General features: G+C 39.2%; 1 protein-coding gene across 9 annotated transcripts in view; it reads left to right on the top strand.

Moving 5' to 3' along the window:
• The window catches only part of OFD1 (OFD1 centriole and centriolar satellite protein), a 45,158-nt gene that overhangs the window by 21,062 nt on the left and 1,253 nt on the right, over positions 1–22,843 (top strand). For 7 of the 9 annotated variants that reach the window (XM_070750798.1, XM_070750795.1, XM_070750800.1 and 4 more), the window contains 13 exons: positions 436–555; positions 2,471–2,544; positions 2,635–2,726; positions 2,842–3,031; positions 4,499–4,629; positions 4,811–4,922; positions 11,433–12,005; positions 14,178–14,310; positions 16,082–16,182; positions 17,454–17,573; positions 19,719–19,867; positions 20,956–21,126; positions 22,598–22,662. In XM_070750798.1, the coding sequence (XP_070606899.1) occupies positions 436–555; positions 2,471–2,544; positions 2,635–2,726; positions 2,842–3,031; positions 4,499–4,629; positions 4,811–4,922; positions 11,433–12,005; positions 14,178–14,310; positions 16,082–16,182; positions 17,454–17,573; positions 19,719–19,867; positions 20,956–21,126; positions 22,598–22,662 (2,031 nt within the window). The remainder of the gene's footprint in view (positions 1–435; positions 556–2,470; positions 2,545–2,634; positions 2,727–2,841; positions 3,032–4,498; positions 4,630–4,810; positions 4,923–11,432; positions 12,006–14,177; positions 14,311–16,081; positions 16,183–17,453; positions 17,574–19,718; positions 19,868–20,955; positions 21,127–22,597; positions 22,663–22,843) is intronic. The other 2 variants (XM_070750796.1, XM_070750804.1) reach the window with 1 other exon arrangement.

The raw sequence follows: 22,843 nt of genomic DNA, 5'->3' as shown, positions 1-22,843 counted from the left end.
TCATATTACTTGCATTTAAATATATTTTCCAATACTTTTCACGATTGCTCTACCAAGTGTTTGTTTGTGGCATATTTCTTGACTGCTTATTCTGTCTACTGTTAGTTGATTCTAAAAGAGAAAAGCTATTCACCCCTTTAGATTTAAAGGCAGGAATTTGCTTGATAGGTCTTAATAAAAATCATAAATGTTTCTTTAAGTGAATATTTAATTTTTATGGGGGAATTTTTGATAGGATGGGGTAATGATAGTTTTCCCAAACAGCAATGAAAGAATTGGAAATGGAAGTTATAACTATGCCTTCTAATGTCATATTGACACAACAGAGAAGACTAATGGAGGTGGTTGTATCAAAAAAAGGTGTCCCTGCCATTTCCTTTGAGGTCTGAGCACATTCATTTCTGATGCGAACGAGACATTTTCTTGTTTTCCTAGAGCTCAAAAGCTTCAAGAATCAAAGAATAAAACTGTTGAAGATTCACTTCATCGGAGGGAGAATAATATAAAGAATATTGAGGAGACATATGATCAGAAGTTGAAGAATGAGCTGTTAAAGTAATATATTTGCCTGTGGTCTGTACAGAATATTTAAACAGAATGTTTAAACATGTAAACAAGTAGTCCTTGCTTAATGACCATTTAGCAACTTTTTGAAATTATGTTGGCACTGAACAAATGTCATTTACAACCAAGTTATTGGCAGTTTCAGTTACTTTGAGGTCACGTGATCAAAATTTGGATGTTGGTAGCCCACCCACATTTATGACTGCAGAGTGCATTTCAACTCTTCCCACCCCCATCTGCTTTTTTGAATACCCTATTCGCTACTGATCCTACTGCCTTGCCAATACGTCAACCTTCCTGTCACTCCCATTGTCCCCAGCTGACATTTGCAATTGTCTTCCTTCTGCTGTTGATGAGGCTTACCTGGTATGAATTTTTACAAAGCACAAAGGTCCAGGCCAGGTGTGCTTCACCAGCAGTGGGAGGAATAAGATGGTAAAGATTCAGCTGGTGTGGCAGGAGAAGCAGAATGTATGGTGGGGTTCGAACAAACAGGGTTAGCAGAAAGCAAGACAGTAGGGGTGGTAGATGGCCAGAAGAGCAGACATGGGGATGAAAATAGGCGGATGGGGGGAGTTGAAGCGGAGATGAGCAAGGCAGAGCAGGGGAAGCATGAGATCGTCACCTAACAACAGTGCAGTACTGCCCGATGACCACAACTTAACTTCTTTAGGATCTTCAGAACTACCGAAACTGCAGTTGCTAAGCAATGTAGTCATGAGATGTGTGTCTGCTAACCACATCATTTAGTAATGGAAATTCTGGTCCCAATTATGAACGTTGAATAAATAGTATCTGTATAGAAGAACGTTCCTGCTCATTAAGAGGACTGCTTTTATAACGAACAAGTCACCTCATCAAGAAGAGAAAAATGTTGGGTTATATTTGTATGTTTTGTAAATATCTGTCAGAGGGAGGTGGTACAAGGAGGATAATAGAACTTTTGGTATTCTTGACAGTGTGAAGTGGATTTATTTCATTCTGCTTGCTCAGACTGTAGTGATGGGCACTGTTTAGAAGTTTAGTTCATCAGTAGATTTTTCAAAAGCTTAAACCCATAATAAAACTTGTTGCCTTATTTACTTGCTGGTACTATGATTAAAAGAATATGCTGCTGTTGCAAATATAGAGACATATTGCCTCTTTTCTCCATATTTATTTGTTTGTTTGTTTGTTTGTTTGTTTATTTATTTGATTTTTATGCCACCCTTCTCCTTAAACTCAGGGCGGCTTACAACATGTTAGCAATAGCACTTTTTAACAGAGCCAGCATATTGCCCCCACAATCTGGGTCCCCATATTCAGTTTGATGCAAAAAAACCAAAATACAATTCTAGTCATATTTATGAAGAATTAAACTTCACTGAGTTTTGAGGACAATGCAAAATAATTCAATAATTCAGTATAAAAATAACTGAAATTTAAAGCAAAAAAACAAAAGAAATAAAAAGGCATAAATACAGTGTTAGAAAATACTTGCTTAAAGTCTAGATTTCAAGTCTAGACTGGATGTTATGAATTTGTTTAAAAATTGTTTAGAAGTAGAAGCCACAAATAAAGCCGGCAATGCTGTCTAGTCACCAAGAATTTTGATGATGCTTCTCTTTTGTTGTCACTGAGGTAATTTTTATGTAGGTAGTGATACATGTACTGTATGTAGATTTTTGATGTACCATGTGAGTTAATTTTCTTTTAAAAATATATTCATCCTAATATTCACTTTATGATAGAAAAGAAGATTAGCAAATTTGTATTCTTCATCGTTGTTTTCTTTTCGATAGAAAATTTAGTAAGAACTAGAACAGGCAATAAACAGGAGCCAAGATTGACTCAAAGGCACCCTAGAGTTAACTTTAGCATCACGTTAAGTCTTTAATCAGTTGCTAGCATGTTATTTTATTTCTAGGTATCAACTTGAATTAAAAGAAGAATACATAAGTAGGACAAAAAAGTTTGCTGGAAATGAGAGAGAACAAAAAGGTAAACTAGTAAAAAAAGTTAAATAACTTTTGATCTTGTCATCTACTTTCAAAATACATTTAATCTAAAACTGTTTGTGTTTCTGATTAGAAAAGGCTATGCTTTTGCATGAAGAGACTATTGCGCTTAATTCAAAAAAGAAAGAATTCAGCCAAGCTGTTTTGCACGCAAAAGAACTTGAGGTAATTGAAATTTAAATACAGAAATGTTAGCATGTTCTGAAATAGACAGTGGAATAGTGTATAAATCTCTGAACAAGTCTGATAATTTTATTTGTAATTTACGATTTATTTCTAGCAAGAAATCGATTCAGTCAAGGCTCAAGTTTTATTACTAAGCAAACAGAATCAGTTGTTGACTGAAAAACTGAAAGAAGTTTCAGATTATCCTTCACTAAAAGAGGAGAAAATAGAGTATCAAGCACAAAATAAACTACTTGAACAGCAGCTGGAGGAAGCACACAATGAAAACCTACAGCTCCAAGACAGTTAGTGTGAATCTAATACTGTACTCTGTTATTTTATTGACAAGGATTTACAGATACTATAATTTTGTACTATTTGTGATAGCATTATTACATTGAGTGTTGTTTATTTTTTGTACTTCTGTCCTAAAAGTTTATCTTTTTAGTGTTTCAGGAAGTAATAGCAAAAGTACAGAAACATTATAACTGAAATGCAGTTAACATTATCCTGTAAAGCGTGATTTTCTGTTGTTTATCTGAGTAAAGACATGGTATTCTAAATTCTGGGAAGAATTGCACACCCAACAATTATATTTTATATATCTGTGATGGTGAACCTTTTTTGGCTTGGGTGCCAAAAGGATGCGTGCATGTACAATAGCACAGGCACATGTGCCCATACCCATAATGCAATGCCCTTCCCCCACACATACACATAACCACCCCACTGCCCCCCATACATGTCCACAATCCCCCCACGCTGCCCCTGCACATGCCCGCAGGCCTCACTGAAGACTCCAGACTTCTTAAAGGCCCATTGGGCTGTTTTTCACTCTCCCCAGGCTTTAGGAAGCTTTCCTGAGCCCCGAGGAGAGCGAAAACAGTTAAAAAGAATGCCAAAAATCAGCTGGCCAGTGCACACATACTCGCTGGAACTGACATAGTGCAATGCCTCGCGTGCCCTCAGATATGGCTTTGTGTGCCACCTGTGGCACCCGTGCCATAGGTTCGGTATCACTGTCATATATTCTTTATGAAGAGTAGGAAATGACTTATTTTTTGCTCCTCAAACAATTAAAACATTTCTTGTATCTTTAGGAAACCAGAACCTTCGTTGAAGAAGAAACATTTATTTGTATTTTATACATGCAGCAGTGACCAGGTTGAATCTAGTGCCATTCTTTTGAATCAGTCATTTATCCAAGCCTAAAACAATTATTGCAATACAATTTTACAGGCAGAGAAGATTTGTCACATAGTGTTATATGCTTCTTAGCCAGATTTTACTTAGCAGTCATGAAAGTACATACTTTCACACTTTCATTTTACCTGGTGTATCTGCCTCATATTTAAATTCAGATTTCTTCTTACACTGCGATTGCAGGCTAAAATAATATTAAGCAATATCCAAATTTGATGCTAGGGCCAAGAGAAAAAAAACTATACAGTATCTCAAATTTCTTTTTTTACATTAAATTATCAGGTCAGTGTAAGTTTCCTGTTCCCTTCAGTAAATCTGCTATTTTATTTTTTATTTTGGTTTTATTTCTATGAAAGATGTTTTTATTGTATTTTTATTTTTATATGTGATTGTTCTAAAAGTAAATACTTTACCATTTTTTATGGATACTGAAAAATAATTTATCCATACATCATTAAGCTAAAAATGAAGTTGAATATATTATAGAATATATTTTATTGGATATGATATTTCAGAGTGAAAGGTATGATTTAAATAATAATAATTTTCTAAATCTCCTAAACTTACAGAGCTGAGTCATCTGTCATCTGACATTAAGGTCCTTCAGGCAGAGTTGAAAAGAATGGAACATGTCAAAAAGCTTGAATGTGAGGAAACGGAAACTCATAAACACGTCTTGGAAAAACAATTACAAAATGAGGTAGGTTTTTCTTGGTTTTACAGATGCTTCAAATAATCTTTGAACATTCTGTCTGAGACATTCAATAGAAAAAAATGGCAATGTAAGCATAATCTAGCTTCCAGGGTGAATTGGTATTAGTCTTATTTGTATTAATAACTCATTTGTATTTTTAAATCAAATTTTTTGGAATTTTTTTCAGATTGATCACTGTGTACAGTTAAAGAGCCAGTTGTCAGACTATGAAAATACCATCAGGAAGTTAAATGTACAAATAGAAGAATTAAAGTTACAATGGAAGCAAACACAGAGAGGTTTGAACAATTTGATTTCTCACATCTTTTTGCCTTTAAACTCAAGCCACTTTCTGTTTTATTTGACACAAATTTGAGGCAATTTTATTCAAATGTAAATTATTATCTAAATAGCAAGGGAATAAAATCATTGAAATGTTATATGCATAATGAATGATTGCCCTCTTTTAAAATAAAGTATTGTTTCTTGGATATAATTATTTATTGTAAAGAATATCACCTCATTATGGAACATAGGGAAATAATTTAGGCTAGGAGCAATTATTCTAAAAGATCTTTTAAATTCAAAGATAGCTTCCTTATTTCTAAAAATTAATTTTGAAATAATTCAAAACTGCCTCTGGTTTCTAACATTGTAGTTTAGTTCTTCATTTGATCTTTAAGATTTTATTGGTCTGCCCAACACAGATATGAAAGGAAGTAACAAAAACTCTGTTCTCTGTAGCTATAAGCACTTGTGTCTATATTGCGCCCAAAGCTGAGCTGGGTTGTTGTTGGGAATACAGTGGTGGAAAAAATATTAAGTCAGTTGTGCAAGTTCCCGGACTTAAAAAGATGAGAAAGGTCTGTAATTGACATCTTAGGTAGACCTCCACTATGAGAGACAACATGAGAAAACACATCCAGAAAATAACATTGCCTGATTTTTAACAAATTTATTTGCAAATTATGGTGGAAAATAAGTATTTGGTCAATAACAAAAGTTCATCTCAATACTTTGTTCTATATCCTTTTTTGGCAATGACAGAGGCCAAACGTTTTCTGTCAGTCCTCACAAGGTTGGTACACATTGTTGCTGGTATGTTGGCCCATTCCTCCATGCAGATCTCCTCAAGAACAGTGATGTTTTGGGGCTGCCGCTGGGCAACACGGACTTTCAACTCCTTCCAAAGGTTTTCTATGAGGTTGAGATTTGGAGACTGGCTATGCCACTCCAGGACCTTGAAATGCTTTTTACAAACCCACACCTTCGTTGCCCCGGCAGTGTGCTTGGGATCATTGTCATGCTGAAAGACCCAGCCATGTTTCATCTTCAGTGCGCTTGCTGATGGAAGGAGATTTGATTCAAAATCTCATGATACATGGCCCCATTTATTCTTTCATATACACGGATCAGTTGTTCTGATCCCTTTGCATAGAAACAATCCCAAAGCATGATGTTGCCACCCCCATGCTTCACAGTAGGTATGGTGTTCTTTGGATGCGACTTAGCATTCTTTCTCCTCCAAACATGACGAGACCAAACAGTTCTACTTTGGTTCCATCTGACCATATGATATTCTCCCAATTCTCTTCTGGATCATCCAAATGCTCTCTAGCAAACTTCAGATGGGCCCGGACATGTACTGGCTTAAGCAGGGGGACACATCTGGTTTAGGTTAGGTTTAGGTTTATTGGATTTATATGCCGCCCCTCTCTGCAAACTCGGGGCGGCTCACAACAATAATAAAAAACAGTACAGTACACAATACCAAATCCAATGCCCACCCATCCAGATTCCAATTGAAATTAATAATCTCATAAAAAAACAGTATATATAAAAAACAGGCACACAGTCACTCAATCAACAAAACAACATGGGCAAGGGGGAGGTGTTTTAGTTCCCCCATGCCTGACGGCAAAGGTGGGTCTTAAGGAGTTTACGAAAGGCAGGGAGGGTGGGGGCAATCCTAATCTCAGGGGGGAGCTGGTTCCAGAGGGTCGGGGCCCCCACAGAGAAGGCTCTTCCCCTGGGTCCCGCCAGACGACATTGTTTAGTCGACGGGACCCGGAGAAGGCCAACTCTGTGGGACCTAACCGGTCGCTGGGATTCGTGCGGCAGGAGGCGGTCCCGAAGATATTCTGGTCCGGTGCCATGAAGGGCTTTATAGGTCATAACCAACACTTTGAATTGTGACCGGAAACTGATCGGCAGCCAATGCAGACTGCGGAGTGTTGGAGTGATATGGGCATACTTGGAGAAGCCCATAATTGCTCTCGCAGCTGCATTCTGCACGATCTGAAGTTTCCGAACACTTTTCAAAGGTAGCCCCATGTAGAGAGCGTTACAGTAGTCGAGCCTCGAGGTGATGAGGGCATGAGTGACTGTGAGCAATGACTCCCGGTCCAAATAGGGCCGCAACTGGCGCACCAGGCGAACCTGGGCAAACGCCCCCCTCGCCACAGCTGAAAGGTGTTTTTCTAATGTGAGCTGTGGATCGAGGAGGACGCCCAAGTTGCGGACCCTCTCTGAGGGGGTCAATAATTCCCCCCCCAGGGTAATGGACGGACAGATAGAATTGTCCTTGGGAGGCAAGACCCACAGCCACTCCGTCTTGTCTGGGTTGAGTTTGAGTTTGTCGACACCCATCCAGGCCCCAACAGCCTCCAGGCACCGGCACATCACTTCCACTGCTTCGTTGACTGGACATGGGGTGGAGATGTACAACTGGGTATCATCGGCATATTGATGATACCTCACCCCATGCCCTTGGATGATCTCACCCAGCGGTTTCATGTAGATATTAAATAGCAGGGGGGAGAGGACCGACCCCTGAGGCACCCCACAAGGGAGAAACCTCGGGGTCGACCTCTGACCCCCCACTAACACCGACTGCGACCGACCGGAGAGGTAGGAGGAGAACCACTGAAGAACAGTGCCTCCCACTCCCAACCCCTCCAGCCGGCGCAGAAGGATACCATGGTCGATGGTATCGAAAGCCGCTGAGAGGTCAAGGAGCACCAGGACAGAGGACAAGCCCCTGTCCCGGGCCCGCCAGAGATCATCCATCAACGCGACCAAAGCAGTTTCCGTGCTGTAGCCGGGCCTGAATCCAGACTGCTGAGGACCTAGATAATCGGCTTCATCCAAGGACCGCTGGAGTTGAAGTGCCACCACCTTCTCGACAACCTTCCCCATGAAGGGAAGGTTGGAGACTGGACGGTAGTTATTAAGCACGGCTGGGTCCAGGGAAGGCTTCTTGAGGAGGGGGCGCACAACCGCCTCCTTATAAAGTGGCGGAAAGGACCCCCTCCCCAAGGAGGCGTTGACAATCTCCTGGACCCAGCTCCGTGTCACCCCTCGACTGGCCGAAACCAGCCAAGAGGGACACGGATCCAGTAAACAGGTGGCGGAACTCACAGCTCCAATGGCCTTGTCCACTTCATCAGGTGTCACCAAGTCAAACTCCTCCCAGACAGATGGACAAAGACGTTTAGCCCCAGTCACCTCGACTGACTCATTGTCAGTCGACTCTGTTTCACAATTGGAGTCGAGGTCTGCTCGGATCCGGGCGATTTTATCAGCAAAAAACGTGTTAAAATCCTCGGCACTACTCTGCAAGGGCTCCCCAACTCCCCTCTGATTAAGAAGGGAGCGGGTTACCCTAAACAGAGCGGCCGGGCGGGATTCCGCTGATGCAATCAAGGCGGCATGATACGCGCATCTTGCCGCCTTGAGCGCCACTTTGTAAGTCTTAATATGAGCTCTTACAAGTGTTCGATCGGATTCGGACTTACTCTTCCTCCATCGCTTCTCCAGACGTCTCTTCTGGCGCTTCAACACCCGGAGCTCCTCGTTGAACCATGGAGCTCTACGGGGTCTAGTGCCGCGGAGAGGTCGCAACGGCGCAATCCGGTCAAGAGCCTCCCCTGCAGCCTTGTTCCAGGCCTCAGCAAGAGACTCTGCCGAACTGTGGACAAGTGTATCTGGAATAACCCCAAGCGCCATCTGGAAGCCTTCTGGATCCATCAGGCGTCTGGGGCGGAACCTCCTAATTGGTTCCGCCTCCCTGCGGGGAAGGATTGGAGCCAGGAAGTTAAGCCGCAGTAGGAAATGATCTGACCACGACAAAGGCAGCACTTCTAAGCCCCTTAATCTCAGATCATTACTCAGTTGCTCAGAGAGGAATATCATATCGGGTGCGTGCCCACCCTCGTGAGTCGGACCCTGAACTACTTGAGTCAGGTCCATGGCTGTCATGGTGGCCATGAACTCCTGTGCCAGTCCAGAGGAACCGCCGAGCGACGGCAGATTGAAGTCCCCCAGGACGATAAGTCCGGGGAACTCCACCGCCAGCCCGGCCACCTCCTCGAGCAGCACAGGCAGGGCTGTTGACACGCAGCTGGGAGGCAGGTACGTGAGTAACAAGCCCACCTGAACCCCTAAGTCCAACTTCACCAGGAGGGACTCGCAACCCGCAACCTCTGGAGCAATGAGCCTACGCAGGCCAAGACTCTCCCTGGCTATAATAGCCACTCCTCCCCCCCTTCCCTGGGGTCGAGGTTGGTGCCATACCCGAAACCCAGCTGGGCAAATTTCAGAGAGAGGAACTCCTCCCTCCGGGCCCAGCCAGGTTTCGGTCACACAAGCCAGGTCGGCCTCCTCATCCAGGATCAGATCCCGGATGAGGAGAGCTTTATTTACCACCGACCTGGCATTGAGTAGCAACAACTTGAGCCCAGGGCCAGAATTACACTCATCACCAGTGCTTTGAGTTAAGCTCATGGAGCCTGAAGAAGGGATCGCTACTAAGCAGCGATTCCTCCTTCCCCTGGAACGGCTAGCTCCATGGCTTCCGCCATACCTGCCTCTCCCCAGCAAGACTGGGATATTTTGACCCTCTGCCACCCCAGAGATAAGTGTCCCCTCCCCTCCTGCCCCTCCAGCGTCAGGTGTGCCAAAAATTCCATTCATGTCATATTCATTCATTCCATACATATTATAATCCCTCCCACCCACTCCATTCCATCTATCACTCCCCTCCCATTCATTTTCATTCACAGTATTCCATTCATTCCAATAATTACTAAAATAGTCCCATTCATTCATGCCATCACTACCATCCTCCCATCCACTTAAAAATCCCCACAATAATTTAATTAAAAAGAGTTAATATAAAACTAATAGTTCATATTATTAAAATATTAATTATTAAAAATATAGATAAATATAAGTAATAAAAATAAATATATAGGTAGAAGATATTTCAACTGGTCAGTTAATTAATCAATTAAGCCAAGTTCATATAGATATCATCCAGTCTAAAAAGGTGAGTCTGAGGGATGTATGATGTTATTAGTAGGACAAACAGTCCTGAGTATAAACTCTGTCCTCTGCATCTGGCACTGCAGGATCTGAGTTCCTGGCGGTGTAGTGTGTTACTGATGGTAGCCTTTATTATACTGGTCCCAACTTTCTACAGGTCATTCACTAGGATCCCCTTGTGGTTCTAGGATTTTTGCTCACCGTTCTTACGATGATTTTGGCCCCCATGGGGTAAGATCTTGCATGGAGTCCTAGATCAAGGGAGATTATCAGTGGTCTTGTATGTCTTCCATTTTCTAATTATTGCTCCCACAGTTGATTTCTTCACCCCAAGCTGCTTGCCTATTGCAGATTCAGTCTTCACAGCCTGGTGCAGGGGTACAATTTTATTTCTGATGTCCTTTGACTGCTCTTTTGTCTTCACTATAGTGGAGTTTGAAGTGTGACTGAGGTGTAGACAGGTGTCTTTTATACTGATAGCAAGTTCAAACAGATATCATTACTATAGGTAATGAGTAGAGGACAGAGGAGTTACAGGTCTGTGAGACCCAGAAATCTTGCTTGTTTGTAGGTGACCAAATACTTCTTTTCCACCATAATTTGCAATAAATTCGTTAAAAATCAGACAATGTGATTTTCTGGATGTGTTTTCTCATGTTTTCTCTCATAGTTGAGGTCTACGTATCATGTCAATTACAGGCCTCTCTCATCTTTTTAAGTGGGAGAACTTGCATAATTGATGTCTGACTAAATCCTTTCCCCCCACTGTATGTACATTTTGAAAGTGTCATGCTCATAAGCTTGCACAAACAAGAATTTGGGCCTGTATTTTACCTTTTCAAAAGTCTGTGGCAAACTACTTTGACGGGAGGGGGACAGATGCTGTATTAAAAGCTTATCTGCATGCTTTTTTATTTTTGTACCTTGAAGGCACAGTCAGCTAACTAACTTTGCTGAATGCTAAATCTAAATTATTCAATCTTAGGGGGTTAGGGTTGATTCATAGAGAACTCAGAATAGATTCTAATGGTTAGTTCTTCAAGCAGTGTTTTCAAGTCTTTCACTGCAGTCTTGTGTTAACTTGTGTTAACTTTATGTGTTAATTCTAAGAGGATGAGCTCACAGGTCAAAGGATTCTCAGGTATTGACTAAGATATGAGGGAGCTTCCCTTGCTATGAGTAGAAGCAGCCTTTATCTGTGAAAGGAGTAAATTACATTATATTGTATGACTTATTACCATGACTATAATATTTTCAGTTTTATTTAGAATTTTGCTCATCACTCTGACTTGGGGTAATTTTGCTATTTGTATTAATATATAAATATAATAATAAATATAAAATAATAAAAATATTAATGTAGGTTTCAAATGCACAGGTTATTTCTACGTGTTAACTATATGACCAAATCAACATTCATACTTACAACTTTTCTTAAAATGTATTTTTTTTAAAATTCCTATACGGAACTCTTGGTTATCTAGCTCTACAAAACGAAGTGTATCGGAATCCGAAGCCTTCTCTGGTTGATCGTTCAGTCATTGACTTGATTGATGATAAAATTGTTCCACATGATATTTATATAGATCGTGCTTTCTTAAAAACTCAGTCTGTGACCAGCGTTCAAGTGGGAAATCCAGGTCCCAGTCATCATAATCACATTGTAAAATTCAACACATCATCAGATTCTGACTTAGAATTTGTAGCTACTACAAAAGCTAGGATAAAAGAACTGGAAAGAGAAGCCGAGTACTTGGAAGAGGCCTACAGGAATTACCAGCACAAAGTCACTCGAGCAATTGATTCAACAAAAATCCCATCATCTTCCCAATCACCAAGTAATTGTATCCTAGCATCCCAGCAAAAAAAGAGATCTACACAGGAGAATTCATTGTCTCAGGAACAATTATTTCCCTTTCAAAAGAGTAAAAGCAATACCTGGGCACCAGGAAATGAGAATCATTTTAGCACCACTCCAAAAAAACCTTCCAGACGTCTCTCTTCTACACCTGTTTCCAAAGCAAGGCGGAACATCAGTAAAAATCTATTTAATGAAGGTATGCAATTGGATACAGTTATGAAATTTGATTGGCGTGAATTGTAAGCATCCTTGATATCAAAGTTTGGTGTCATCATTCATTACTCCTTTTCATATACTATTTTCAATTTTCTACTCACTGCTGGAATGAGACCTCTGTTTCAATACACTTCCTGCAGTGTGGGAATTTTTGTCTTCATATAATCACTGTATAGAGGTAATTCTTAACTTAGGAACGTAATTGAGCCCAGAATTACAGGCGTAAATTGTGTCAGTCATTTAGTAGGTTATCACATGACCATACCTGATTTTATTACTTTTTACATTAAGCAAACTCATTAAAACAAAAGCTACAGTCATTAAGGGAACCTTTATATCAGTGATGGCGAACCTATGGCATGGAGCCACAGGTGGCATGTGGAGCCATATCTGCTGGCGCGCGAGCTGTTGTCCTATCTCAGCTCCAACACACATGTGCACACTGACCAGCTGATTTTCAGCTCGCACTGAGGTTCTGTGAGTGCAGTTTTTGTTTCCGGACGTCCTCCAGGGTGTTGGGGGTGGGTGTTTTTGATCTCCCCAGGCTCCAGGAACTCTTTGGAGCCAGGGGAGGGTAAAAAACAGGCTTACCAGGTCCACCAGAAGTTGAGAAATGGGTGGCACCTGATGGAAAAATAGTTCGTCATCATTGTTTTATATTATAGTCTACGGGCATTTTGTAACAGAAACCGGAATTAAACACTGATTTCTGGGGAGCATGTCATAAATCACAGACACATGAGCACAGAATGTTGCAAATAGCCATAATGCTGGCTAATTGCCAAGCAACCAAAATGCAATCACATAAACATTGGATCTTTGGAACTGGGTCTGTAAGAAGTTCTAGGAAATCTGCCATAATTTTGAACAGTTACTGAGTGATTGGCCATAAATCAAGAACTATCTATGGAGTGTTTCAATTTTAATAAATTCTGTTGTCTACATGGACCTCAAATTGAAACCTAGACTAATTTACTGTCTTAAATCACACTTAAATGTATATTTCCAACTAGTGTTTAGTGTACCAGTGTTTCAAAATGCCTTGCTTATTCCAGTACCTGCATATGTGCTCATTTTATACATCAAAAGTAACACCACCCAGCCACCACCACCCTTTGGCGTCTGCCTTCCAGCAGTTTACCTCCTTGCAGCAAACAAAACAGAGACTGTTAAGCCAAGCAACTCATTATCAGCTTCCCAACCCTTAGCTGATTGAAACTGCAGGCAGGCCATGTGCTAAAACTGACAGTTTTAAACTTTAAACTAAAGTTTCAAGGAGGCAAATTGCTGGGAAGGAGAGGCAGAGGCAGAATTTTATTTTCTTGTGCTAATGAGATGAAACTGAATGCAAGGAGCTAAGTAAATAACTATAAATGTCTATAAAATGTTCAAATTATTAGACTTATTTTTTAAAGACTGATTTATTATTGTTCTAGATAACTTAACAAAATGAAGAAGCTTTTAAAAATAAGTGCTTGATCTAAAGAGACCCAGTGATATTGTATCTTGTTTTAAATGGCAGAGAATAATGTATACGTCCAGAAAGCCACATCAATTTTAAAGATCTGTAAAAGTATAATCTGAAATGTAACAGTGTCCTGTTTTAGAGTTAAGATAAAGCAGCTGAGTTAAACCCTGACTTAGCCATGTTTGGGGTAAATCTATTTAAATAATTGGGAGGAGTTAGTGTGACTACATTGAAGAAAAAATTCTGGCATTAATATACTGCCATAATGTACATTTCTCCAACTCTTTGTTAGTTTTATGGGTCAGACACACATATACACAGCAAACAGTGTATATCATCTGTACTGTTTTCTGGGAGGTGCAGGCAGATATTTTCCTCCTTGTTTCCCTCCCCCAAAACTAAGGTGCATCTTATACTCTGAAAAATACAGTATTTTTTAACGTGCAATGCATTCTTTAATATTAAATATTCAACTCATTTATTCTGAATTATTTTTAGCGAATTCAAGAATTTTTTTAAAAAAATATCAAAAGATTTGCCAGTATTCAATTTTGAATATTTTTAATATTTTACTTGTCTCCCGAAGATTGTTTAGCTTTAAAATATATTATTAAAGTGGTATGTCAGATATGTTGCTTTGTAAGACTATTGTATGAAAATAAACATTTGACTTCTGCTTTGCAGATATCACTAGCTCATCTGTTGCGATTCCTCTTGAGAATGCCAATCAGCCTCTGTCTCCTATTTTAAGAATAGGACACTGCGCATCTACTGATTCAGCTTGTTCATCCCCACTTCCTGACAAACAGAAGTTAAGGTACAGTAATTGTTTTTTAAAATTTAACTGAATGACACCTGTTTTTTCAGTTACTCTTAATTAGTTGTTTAAGGAACTTCACTTAGCTGATGTATTTGATACTTAATATAGTTGTTTTTCCCATCCTATATACTGTTCTGCCGGGCTTCTCAACACGAGCCCCCAATTAAGTTCAAAAGTAGGAATTCAGACACACATAGTTGTAAAGTCAATAACACTGTTTTATCGAAAGGAAAATACTAGCCAAACACACTTTTAGTCATTCAAAGTGCTCACCTTCAAAGCAACAGCCTTGAATGCTGTGAAGAACAATAAACAAACACAAAGCAGATAAAAGGCAGCTGTAAAGACGTCAAAGCCACCCCCCTTCAAGAGTTCTCAAGTCACAAGCTTAACTATGACGTAGTCCCCAACGTCCTGAAAACAGTTCAAATAGTCCTTGTAGAATCCTGATGCAAAATACACTTCTCTCCTTCACCGAACGGATAAACTTCCATGCCCAGATGCAAGAACGCTGACAATTTAACAGCAGCCCCATTAGCCTAATTACCTCCAGCCATAGGTGATCTCCCTTATTTCCTGTAGTATTTACGCAGTTGCTTTCTCCTTGACATTGCCCTGCGTCTGCGCACATCAATGAATGTCTCCCCCTCCGAATCCACTGATGATAATGATGATGAATCACTCACAGGACAACTCTAATGGGCTGCCTGAAATTACCCCTCTGAGGATCCCCCTTCACTTTCACTATCTTCTATAAACACTTCGCTGTCAGAAGCAGTCGGAAGCAAAACTGGCCTCTGACAATGGGAGGATTCTCCCATATCAACCCCCACAGTCCTTGGAGCAGGAGCTGGCCCAGAGCCAACCACAAGATATACATTATTCTCTAAAGCAGTGATTTTCAACCTTTTTTGAGCCGCGGCACATTTTTTACGTTTACGAAACCCTGGGGCACATTGAGCGGGGGGGGGGGCGCTAAAAAAGTTTGGACAAAAAAATTCTCTCTCTCTCTCTCTTCCTCCCCTTCACTCTATTTCTTTCTCCCTCCCTCTTTCTCTCCCTTCCTTCCTCTTTCTCTCTCTCTCTCTCCATCCCTCTTTCTTTCTCTTCCTTCCTTCCTCTCTTTTTTGCTCTCTTTCTCTCTCCCTCCCTACCTCCCTCTATGTCTTTCTCTCTCTCTCCTTCCCTCCCTCTCTTTCTCTCTCTCTCTTGCTTGCTTTCTCCCTCTTGCTCTCTCTCTTTCTTTCTCTTGCTTTCTCTCTCTCTTGCTTTCTTTCTTTCTCTCTTTCTTTCTTTCTCTCTCTCTCTCTTGCTTTCTTTCTCTCTGAGCTTCGCGGCACACCTGACCATGTCTCGCGGCACACTAGTGTGCCACGGCACACTGGTTGAAAAACACTGCTCTAAAGTATGGAGATATGCCTAATTTTCTCTAGTTATAATTTGAGTTTATCCATGAGTTATCTTTATCATTCAGAGTTGGTAAAATATCACAGACTAATTGCTTGTCAGCTTCATTTGGTTTACTCATTTTAACTATTCTTAGGGATAGTTTTGTCTTAGCAATTCATTTTCTAGTAATCTTCCCCTCCCATTGCATTGAATACAGTATATGCAACTGTTAGCAAAACAGTATCAGTTGAAAATGATTATACCATCTTAAGGTATCAGTAATTCACATGGGCATAATTTCTTTTACACCTATTTTCTTTGCAGATTTTTCTAGCTTTGCGGTCTATAGTTTTCTTAAATTAAATTTTAATTTTTTTAGTCTATATCAAGAACTAGAGAATCATCAAAATATTAGCATCACTGAAAATCCTGTCAAGTTGTTAGATGAAGACCAAGGAAACCACAATTCTGTTAATGATTGTAAGTTTCTTCTTCATTTTGTAAGATTTTTAATACTGAGAATCAGTATCTGTTCTTATTAGCATAAAAATTTGGTCTTTGGGGGTGGGGGTTATGTAATATTTAAACTTTCTCTTAGATTAAAAAAAGTCATTTAATTCCTTTTAATTGTAAGATATATATTCTGCCTCTTTAACATGATAGAAACATGATAGAAAACCAGCCTACATCACCTAGAATTTACAATTGGTTGAGAATTAATATCATGTATCTATAACAATAAGAATAAAGCTGGTTTTATAAGTGAGAAACATATCTTCCTGGCTTAAGAGGTATATATATTAATGATATTGTAGTTAACTGGTACCCTAGGAACTAAAAATAAAATCTTTCAAGCTATCATAGAGTATTACTGAAAGCTTAAAGCAATCTCAGAAAAGTATTGTAGGAGAGAAATAATGAATGTCAGAATTTAGGAATAAAAGAATAGAAGCATCTGTCTGAAAAATTATAACATGCAGTGTTCAATAGGAACATTATTTGAAAATGGAAGGTAGGAATTGAGTTAACTGCAAGAAACAAGGGAAAAGGAGAGCTATGTGTATGACACTAATTAAATGCAATTTTGGTTGAATTTATTTTCACAAAAGTAAAAGAACAAATACATGCAAAAAATGCACATGTTTGTTACAGGGATAGAATTTAAATAGATTTGGCCAAGGATTATGAAACCTATAATAGGTAAGTGTAAGTCATGCCTGTATTCCAGGCGTGGCTCAAGATTTGAACCTTTAGATTAATTTAAGAGGCTACTATATTATCATACCTCCTGTAACAATAATGTAAATGCTCAATGGTAAAGAGGCTACTATATTGTCATACCTCCTGTAACAATAATGCAAATGGGATTGTATTGTAATTGAAATGGAAACCTAACACATAAAGGAAGAAATAATGTAGGAAGTAGTACAATCTGTTTATATATTTATTGTGGCTCATTTTAAACCAAGGAAGTCTATACAGAATTTGTAGAATCACCTACTTGACTAACAAATATACTGTAAAAACTAGTTTCCAAGCCAGACAGTCCCATGATTATGATTAAAAGAACATTCTGCCCCTTTGAAGGTTTATTCATTTTTATAGTAATAGTTAGGTTTGCCAGGAGGAACAATTAATTAATAGCTTCTAGTAGGCATTCTGAACGCTAGTCATTCCCACACTGTTCCATTCTTCTTCCTGGCTTGGATAATTGCAGAATAATGAAGTTTTTGTTTATATTTATTCTCTAGATCAAGAGGACATTCCAGAACAGTTCAAAAGCGATGTGTCACAACCATCTGGAGACATAGTTAGTTGGAACCATGTTCCAGCCTCCATGCCAGCAACAGGCATTTCACAGCAGGAGATAAGTACGTTTTTGATTCACTTCAGGGAATGCCTTGTTTGTAGATGGATTGTTTATTATAAAACACAGAAGTTGAAAGTTTGGGTAGAATTGTTCTTAAATTACATTAAATGCTGCTCTTTAAGCAGTTACTATACATAAATTTTGCATTGGCATCCTTCAGTCTCTCTAATAATAGGCAAATTATCTACAAGAGATTAAGAGTCTTCGGAGGGGGCGGCATACAAATCTAATAAATCTTAATCTTAAGAATGATTTAATTTTCTATCTCACCCGAGTGGCCCAACCAAAAAAGTGAATCGTCGTGGGAATGGAAAGAACCAAATAGATAAGAATAGATTGGGGGGGGGGGGGGGGATAACATGTGTTCCCAGTTTATAACTTCCTGGTAAATCTTGCAGCTTCTTAAACCTTCTCTCTCTCAAGGAAAACGGGAGTTTAGCTGAATCTTTAGTGCTCTGAAACGGGGATCTCCAACCTTGGCAACTTTTAAGAGTTGTGGACTTCAACTCCCAGAATTCCTCAGCCAGCAAAAGTGGCTGAGGAACTCTGGAAGTTGTAGTCCACAACTCTTAAAAGTTGCCAAGGTTGGTGATCCCTGCTCTAGAAACACTCTTTTTAAGAAGTATTTCAGGTTTATCATCATCATATATTTCCATGCACTTCGTTTGTGAAAATTGGAGTAGTCAAGAGAGGGGTCTTTGAAAACCTCATGGTATAATACTAATATTAAGGCAACCTCAGCAGGGAACTGGTGGAGGAATTCTGGGAGTTGAAGTCCACCAGTCTTGAAGCTGTCAAGTTTGAAGTTTGTAAAAAGTGTACATGGTTTTTAAAAGTATACATGGTTGTAAAAAGTATTCTGCTACACTGGTATTTTATTAAACAATATAATACTACACCGTTTGGTTCAGAATACTTTTTTCCTTGGTTTCCCCCTCTAAAATCTAGTTGTGTCTTATACACCGAAAAATACGATAATTTCCAATATTTGGAGAGGAATGATTCATCCCCCAAAGCAATTTTGAAACTTTATAAGCTATAAATGAAGTGGTGTTCTATCCTGAAACGAAACTGTTGAAAGTAGATACTAGTGACAAAGTGAAATATTAGTGCACTTGTCTTCCCTGTTCACAACTAGTAGCTTAAAAGGCTGTCTTTCTAAATTGGTTTCTGAGAATTCTCCAGAATATATCAAGTAACACTGTTCCACAAATACCCTGTTTCCCCTATAGTAAGACACCCCCGATTGTAAGACGTATCGGAGGTTTCAGGGGGGTCGGCTAATATAAGCCGTACCCCGAAAGTAAGACATATGTCTTACTTTCGGGGAAACACGGGGGTATTGCCGGGGGGGGGGAGCCCGATGACGTCGCTTCCAAGCTCCCCGCGCGCCCCTCGCCTTCGCCTCGCCGTGGCGCCACCGCCTCTTCCCCGGCTTGGCAAAGCGAAGGACGGCGCTGGTCCGAAGCGAGCCGAGCGGGCGGTGGCTTGCAGCGAAGGCGCTCGTCCCAGCAACCGAGTCCTGCCGAGGCTCGGCTGCAAGCGGCCAGCGAGGCCGACCAGCTCCGAGGCGAGCGGCCGGAGCTGCGCCCTCCTTCGCCCGCCTCCTTTCCGGCAGGCAGGTGGGGCTGCCCAACTGCGCAGAGCGGCTCCTCCCCTCCAGACACACGCTTCCCCGACACGCGTCTGTGGCTCCACGCGTGCACGCCGCTTGGAGCCCTGAGGTTGAACTTGGAAAAGGGCTCACTGTCCCGTGGCTGCCCTTCTGGACTCTGGGGAGATGCCTTCGGGAACGCGACCCTTTCAATTTTTTTCCAATGTAAGACATACCCCGAAAGTAAGACGTAGTGGGGCTTTTGGGGATAAAAAGAAAGTAAGACACTGTCTTACTTTCAGGGAAACACGGTATATGGTCTTTTAAAACAAAAAACTGAATGTAGAAGATGCCAGATTCTATCAAAGTAATTCTGCAATCAACGTAGAAGTTTTATTTTATTTAGGAAGCCTATTGGCAATTATGAAAAAGCAAAAATGTCATGAATCAGTACTAATAAGGATATGCAGGCTCTGGAATCAGACTTATCCTACTAATAGGCTAACCATTGTTCTCTTTGGTATGTAAGTTATTTGCATTGTTATATATTAGGTGGAACAGAGAAAACTGTCCTAGAAGGAAGACATGAAGAACAAAAGGAGTCAGAATGGGAAGAAGAAAAAGTTGAAGAAGAGAAAACACAAATTGAGAAGTCTTTGGGAAGAAACGAAGGAAAACCAGAGAAACTGGATAACAAAATAGTAATGTATCTCATTTGTACATTTTCACAAATATTTATAATAACAATAACACTTAGACTTATGTACCACTTCACAGTGCTTTACAACCCTCTCTAAGCGGATTACAGAGTCGGCATATTGCCCCCAAACAATCTATTTTACCAGAAGGATGGAAGGCTGAGTCAACCTTGAGGCTGGTGAGATTTGATTTGTTAAATTGCAGTTAGCAGAAATAGTCTGCAGTACTGCATTGTAACCACTGCATCACCAGGGCTCTTAATAAAAACGTCTTGCAGATGGAGTTTAAATGATTAGATAATCTATGAAATATTATTTTTATTGTTTATTAGGTTTGTTCTTGATGTCTACTGTTAGTTTTTACACTTGGTAATATTGGTTTTTCTATTGTTTTTAAGAGGCTGAACCAGAGGAGGAATTAAGAGATAGACTTCTTTCTTTATGTTTCCTTTGCTATCTTTTCAATAAAGATTTTTCATAGTCTGTATTTGGTTTATTGTTTTGTTCTATTTATTTGGCTACCCATCTTGCAGAAGTGACTGTGAATGGCTACACCAGTTTAAAAGATTGGCAAGTACAAAGCAAAGAAAAATATAAAAATAACAGGAAAGAACAAGAAATGACAACTGGGGTGATAATTAACAAAGTTTCCCAGCCTTAAATTACTCTGACCCTCTTGCCTGAGATCCCATCAAGTTCATCAAGATTTCTGAAATGCCAGTAAACCTGCTCATGGCCAGTCTGCTCATGGCAGGTGCTGTGACAGGAAAGGCTACTTCCTGAATCTATATGGTAACCTTTGATGAATCGAACCTAGAGCATCATAATATGTTTACAACTGATAGATTGAATAGAAACAAAAAGTCCTAAAGTTTGGTGGTTAACAGAAGCAAAGCTAGAGCCTATACAACATGGTATTGGCCCAAGCTCTACTGGTTATAATTCTTGCCTTTCTGAGAAATGCATGATGGTATCTTTTCCACTGGGCAGTGTATATAGTAATAGGTAAAATACTGGGTTGGAGATATAAGGACTTGAGTCAATTCAGGTACTTTGCTCTAATTATTTGTTTTTTAAATGCTTTTTATAAGCATGTCCAACAATCATTGGAGATTAATGAAGAGATTCAAAAGGAAATGATAACAAATATGGAAACAATTACTCCGAAGTCTGAAGAACATTCTGCCACTGATGTTTCCAATCCACTTGAAAAATACATGAAAATAATACAGAACAATGAAAATAAAGAACAGGAAACAAAGGTAATACTTTGGATTAACATTAATATAAAATAATTTGGAAAATACCAGAAGTATAATCATATACATTTCATACCAGCTGTACAGATTGTTTCTCACTAAAGTAAAGCTTTGCTAGACATAATCAATCAAAAGTGAAACCCAACGTTTTATCTTGCAGGGAAAATTTGGGAAGTTGCTTAGGCTGACTAAATATGGATGACTTGTATAATTCAGTCTAATACTAGAATTTTTAAAAATTACCTCTCTTATATCTTAAACTGACTCAATCCATGTTTCCAGTTTTCAGTCTTGCATTGGAACACAATTAGCAGCTCTTATAGCAGCAGGAGCTATAAGTTGCTTATAGCAGTTCTTATAGCAGCTATCTAGAGCATTTAATTTGGGTGATATTTTTCAAAAATGAATGTTTGCAAGTATCACAAGAAAAGAAATGATAAAATATGGTTTGAAGAAAAATAGCTAAACACAACTTTTTTAAAAAAAGAAAAAGAAAGTTGATTAGTTTACTAACCAAAAATGAGTTTCAGAAGAAGTTCAATGTATCTTGTTCAACATTCTGTCTCCTCATGGCCATGTTGCATTGCACGATAATGCCCTCAGATTCTAGCATATGACTTTAAATTTGAATTTTAATATAAAACTGCTGGCATAGCTACTGTTTATATTATTCATTGATTACTTTTCAAGAAATGCAAGGCCAAATCTTACACAATCTAAAATCTACAATCTACAGATAAGAGAATACCAGATATGAATTCCAGAATGTACATGTATATGGTTTCACCAAAGCAATAATTGATTTGGTGAATCAATCAATTTTTTCTCATTACACTAATCCTTTCAATTTTAACTTAGTTGGTGAGCATACAAGGTCAATAATAAGACTTTCCAAATTCTATAGTTCAGTTCTGAAGCTAAAAAAAAAGTCAAATGCCATTTAATTCCTTGTCTCTTTTAATTGTTTCTTGCATTCGCCATTCCATTAAATATTGTCAAACTAGAACTGAAATAGGGTTTCTTTTCATCTTTGCTTTGTCATATTTTGCGTCTTATCTGTTGATGGTAAAAAAATATGGCAAGGACTTGTCTGATTGTAAAAACTTAGATTTAACAGGTGTAGTTAACTGATAGTTGTTAGTTTGCTTGTTTTATATAGTTTTTGTATACTTAGATTTAAATATTTAGACTTAAATGTAGTTAACTGATAGCTATTTGTTTAATCATATTATTTTTTCACTTCCAATTTTTTTCAATTTTTCAATGAATTTTCTCTAACAACTGTTGTAGTTTAGTAGATAAATAATAAATAGCCCTACCCTCAAAATTCTATTTATCCCACTGATTCCTAGAAATTATCTGAGTTCCAATGTATAATACAGATTAAATGTTTGAAATGCTTCTGCCTCATAAGGATGTTTTAAAGGCCCCTGAGACATTTATAAACCAAGTTAACAACTCTTCTTTCTGTCAGAAGGTTGAGAAAGAAGAAGTTGAAATTTCATCTGGAGCACTGCTAGGCAGTGAAAAGGAAGACAGGTATGTGTTATCTTTTTTTTTTCTTGTCTGGGTTATACAGTCACTGAGAAAATGCCTTAAAGATCTAAGTTTCTTAGATGGGAGCAGAGAATGGTAAGGCTTGCTTATTCTACTTTCCACTGCAGCTTCTGTGCAATGGTGACATCCAATTTTTTTCTACTACTGGTTCTGTGGGCGTGGT

The sequence above is a fragment of the Erythrolamprus reginae genome, chromosome 4 (genome assembly GCF_031021105.1).
Source record: "Erythrolamprus reginae isolate rEryReg1 chromosome 4, rEryReg1.hap1, whole genome shotgun sequence".
Lineage (NCBI taxonomy): Eukaryota > Metazoa > Chordata > Lepidosauria > Squamata > Dipsadidae > Erythrolamprus > Erythrolamprus reginae.
This window is presented reverse-complemented; position numbering and strand designations above follow the sequence as displayed.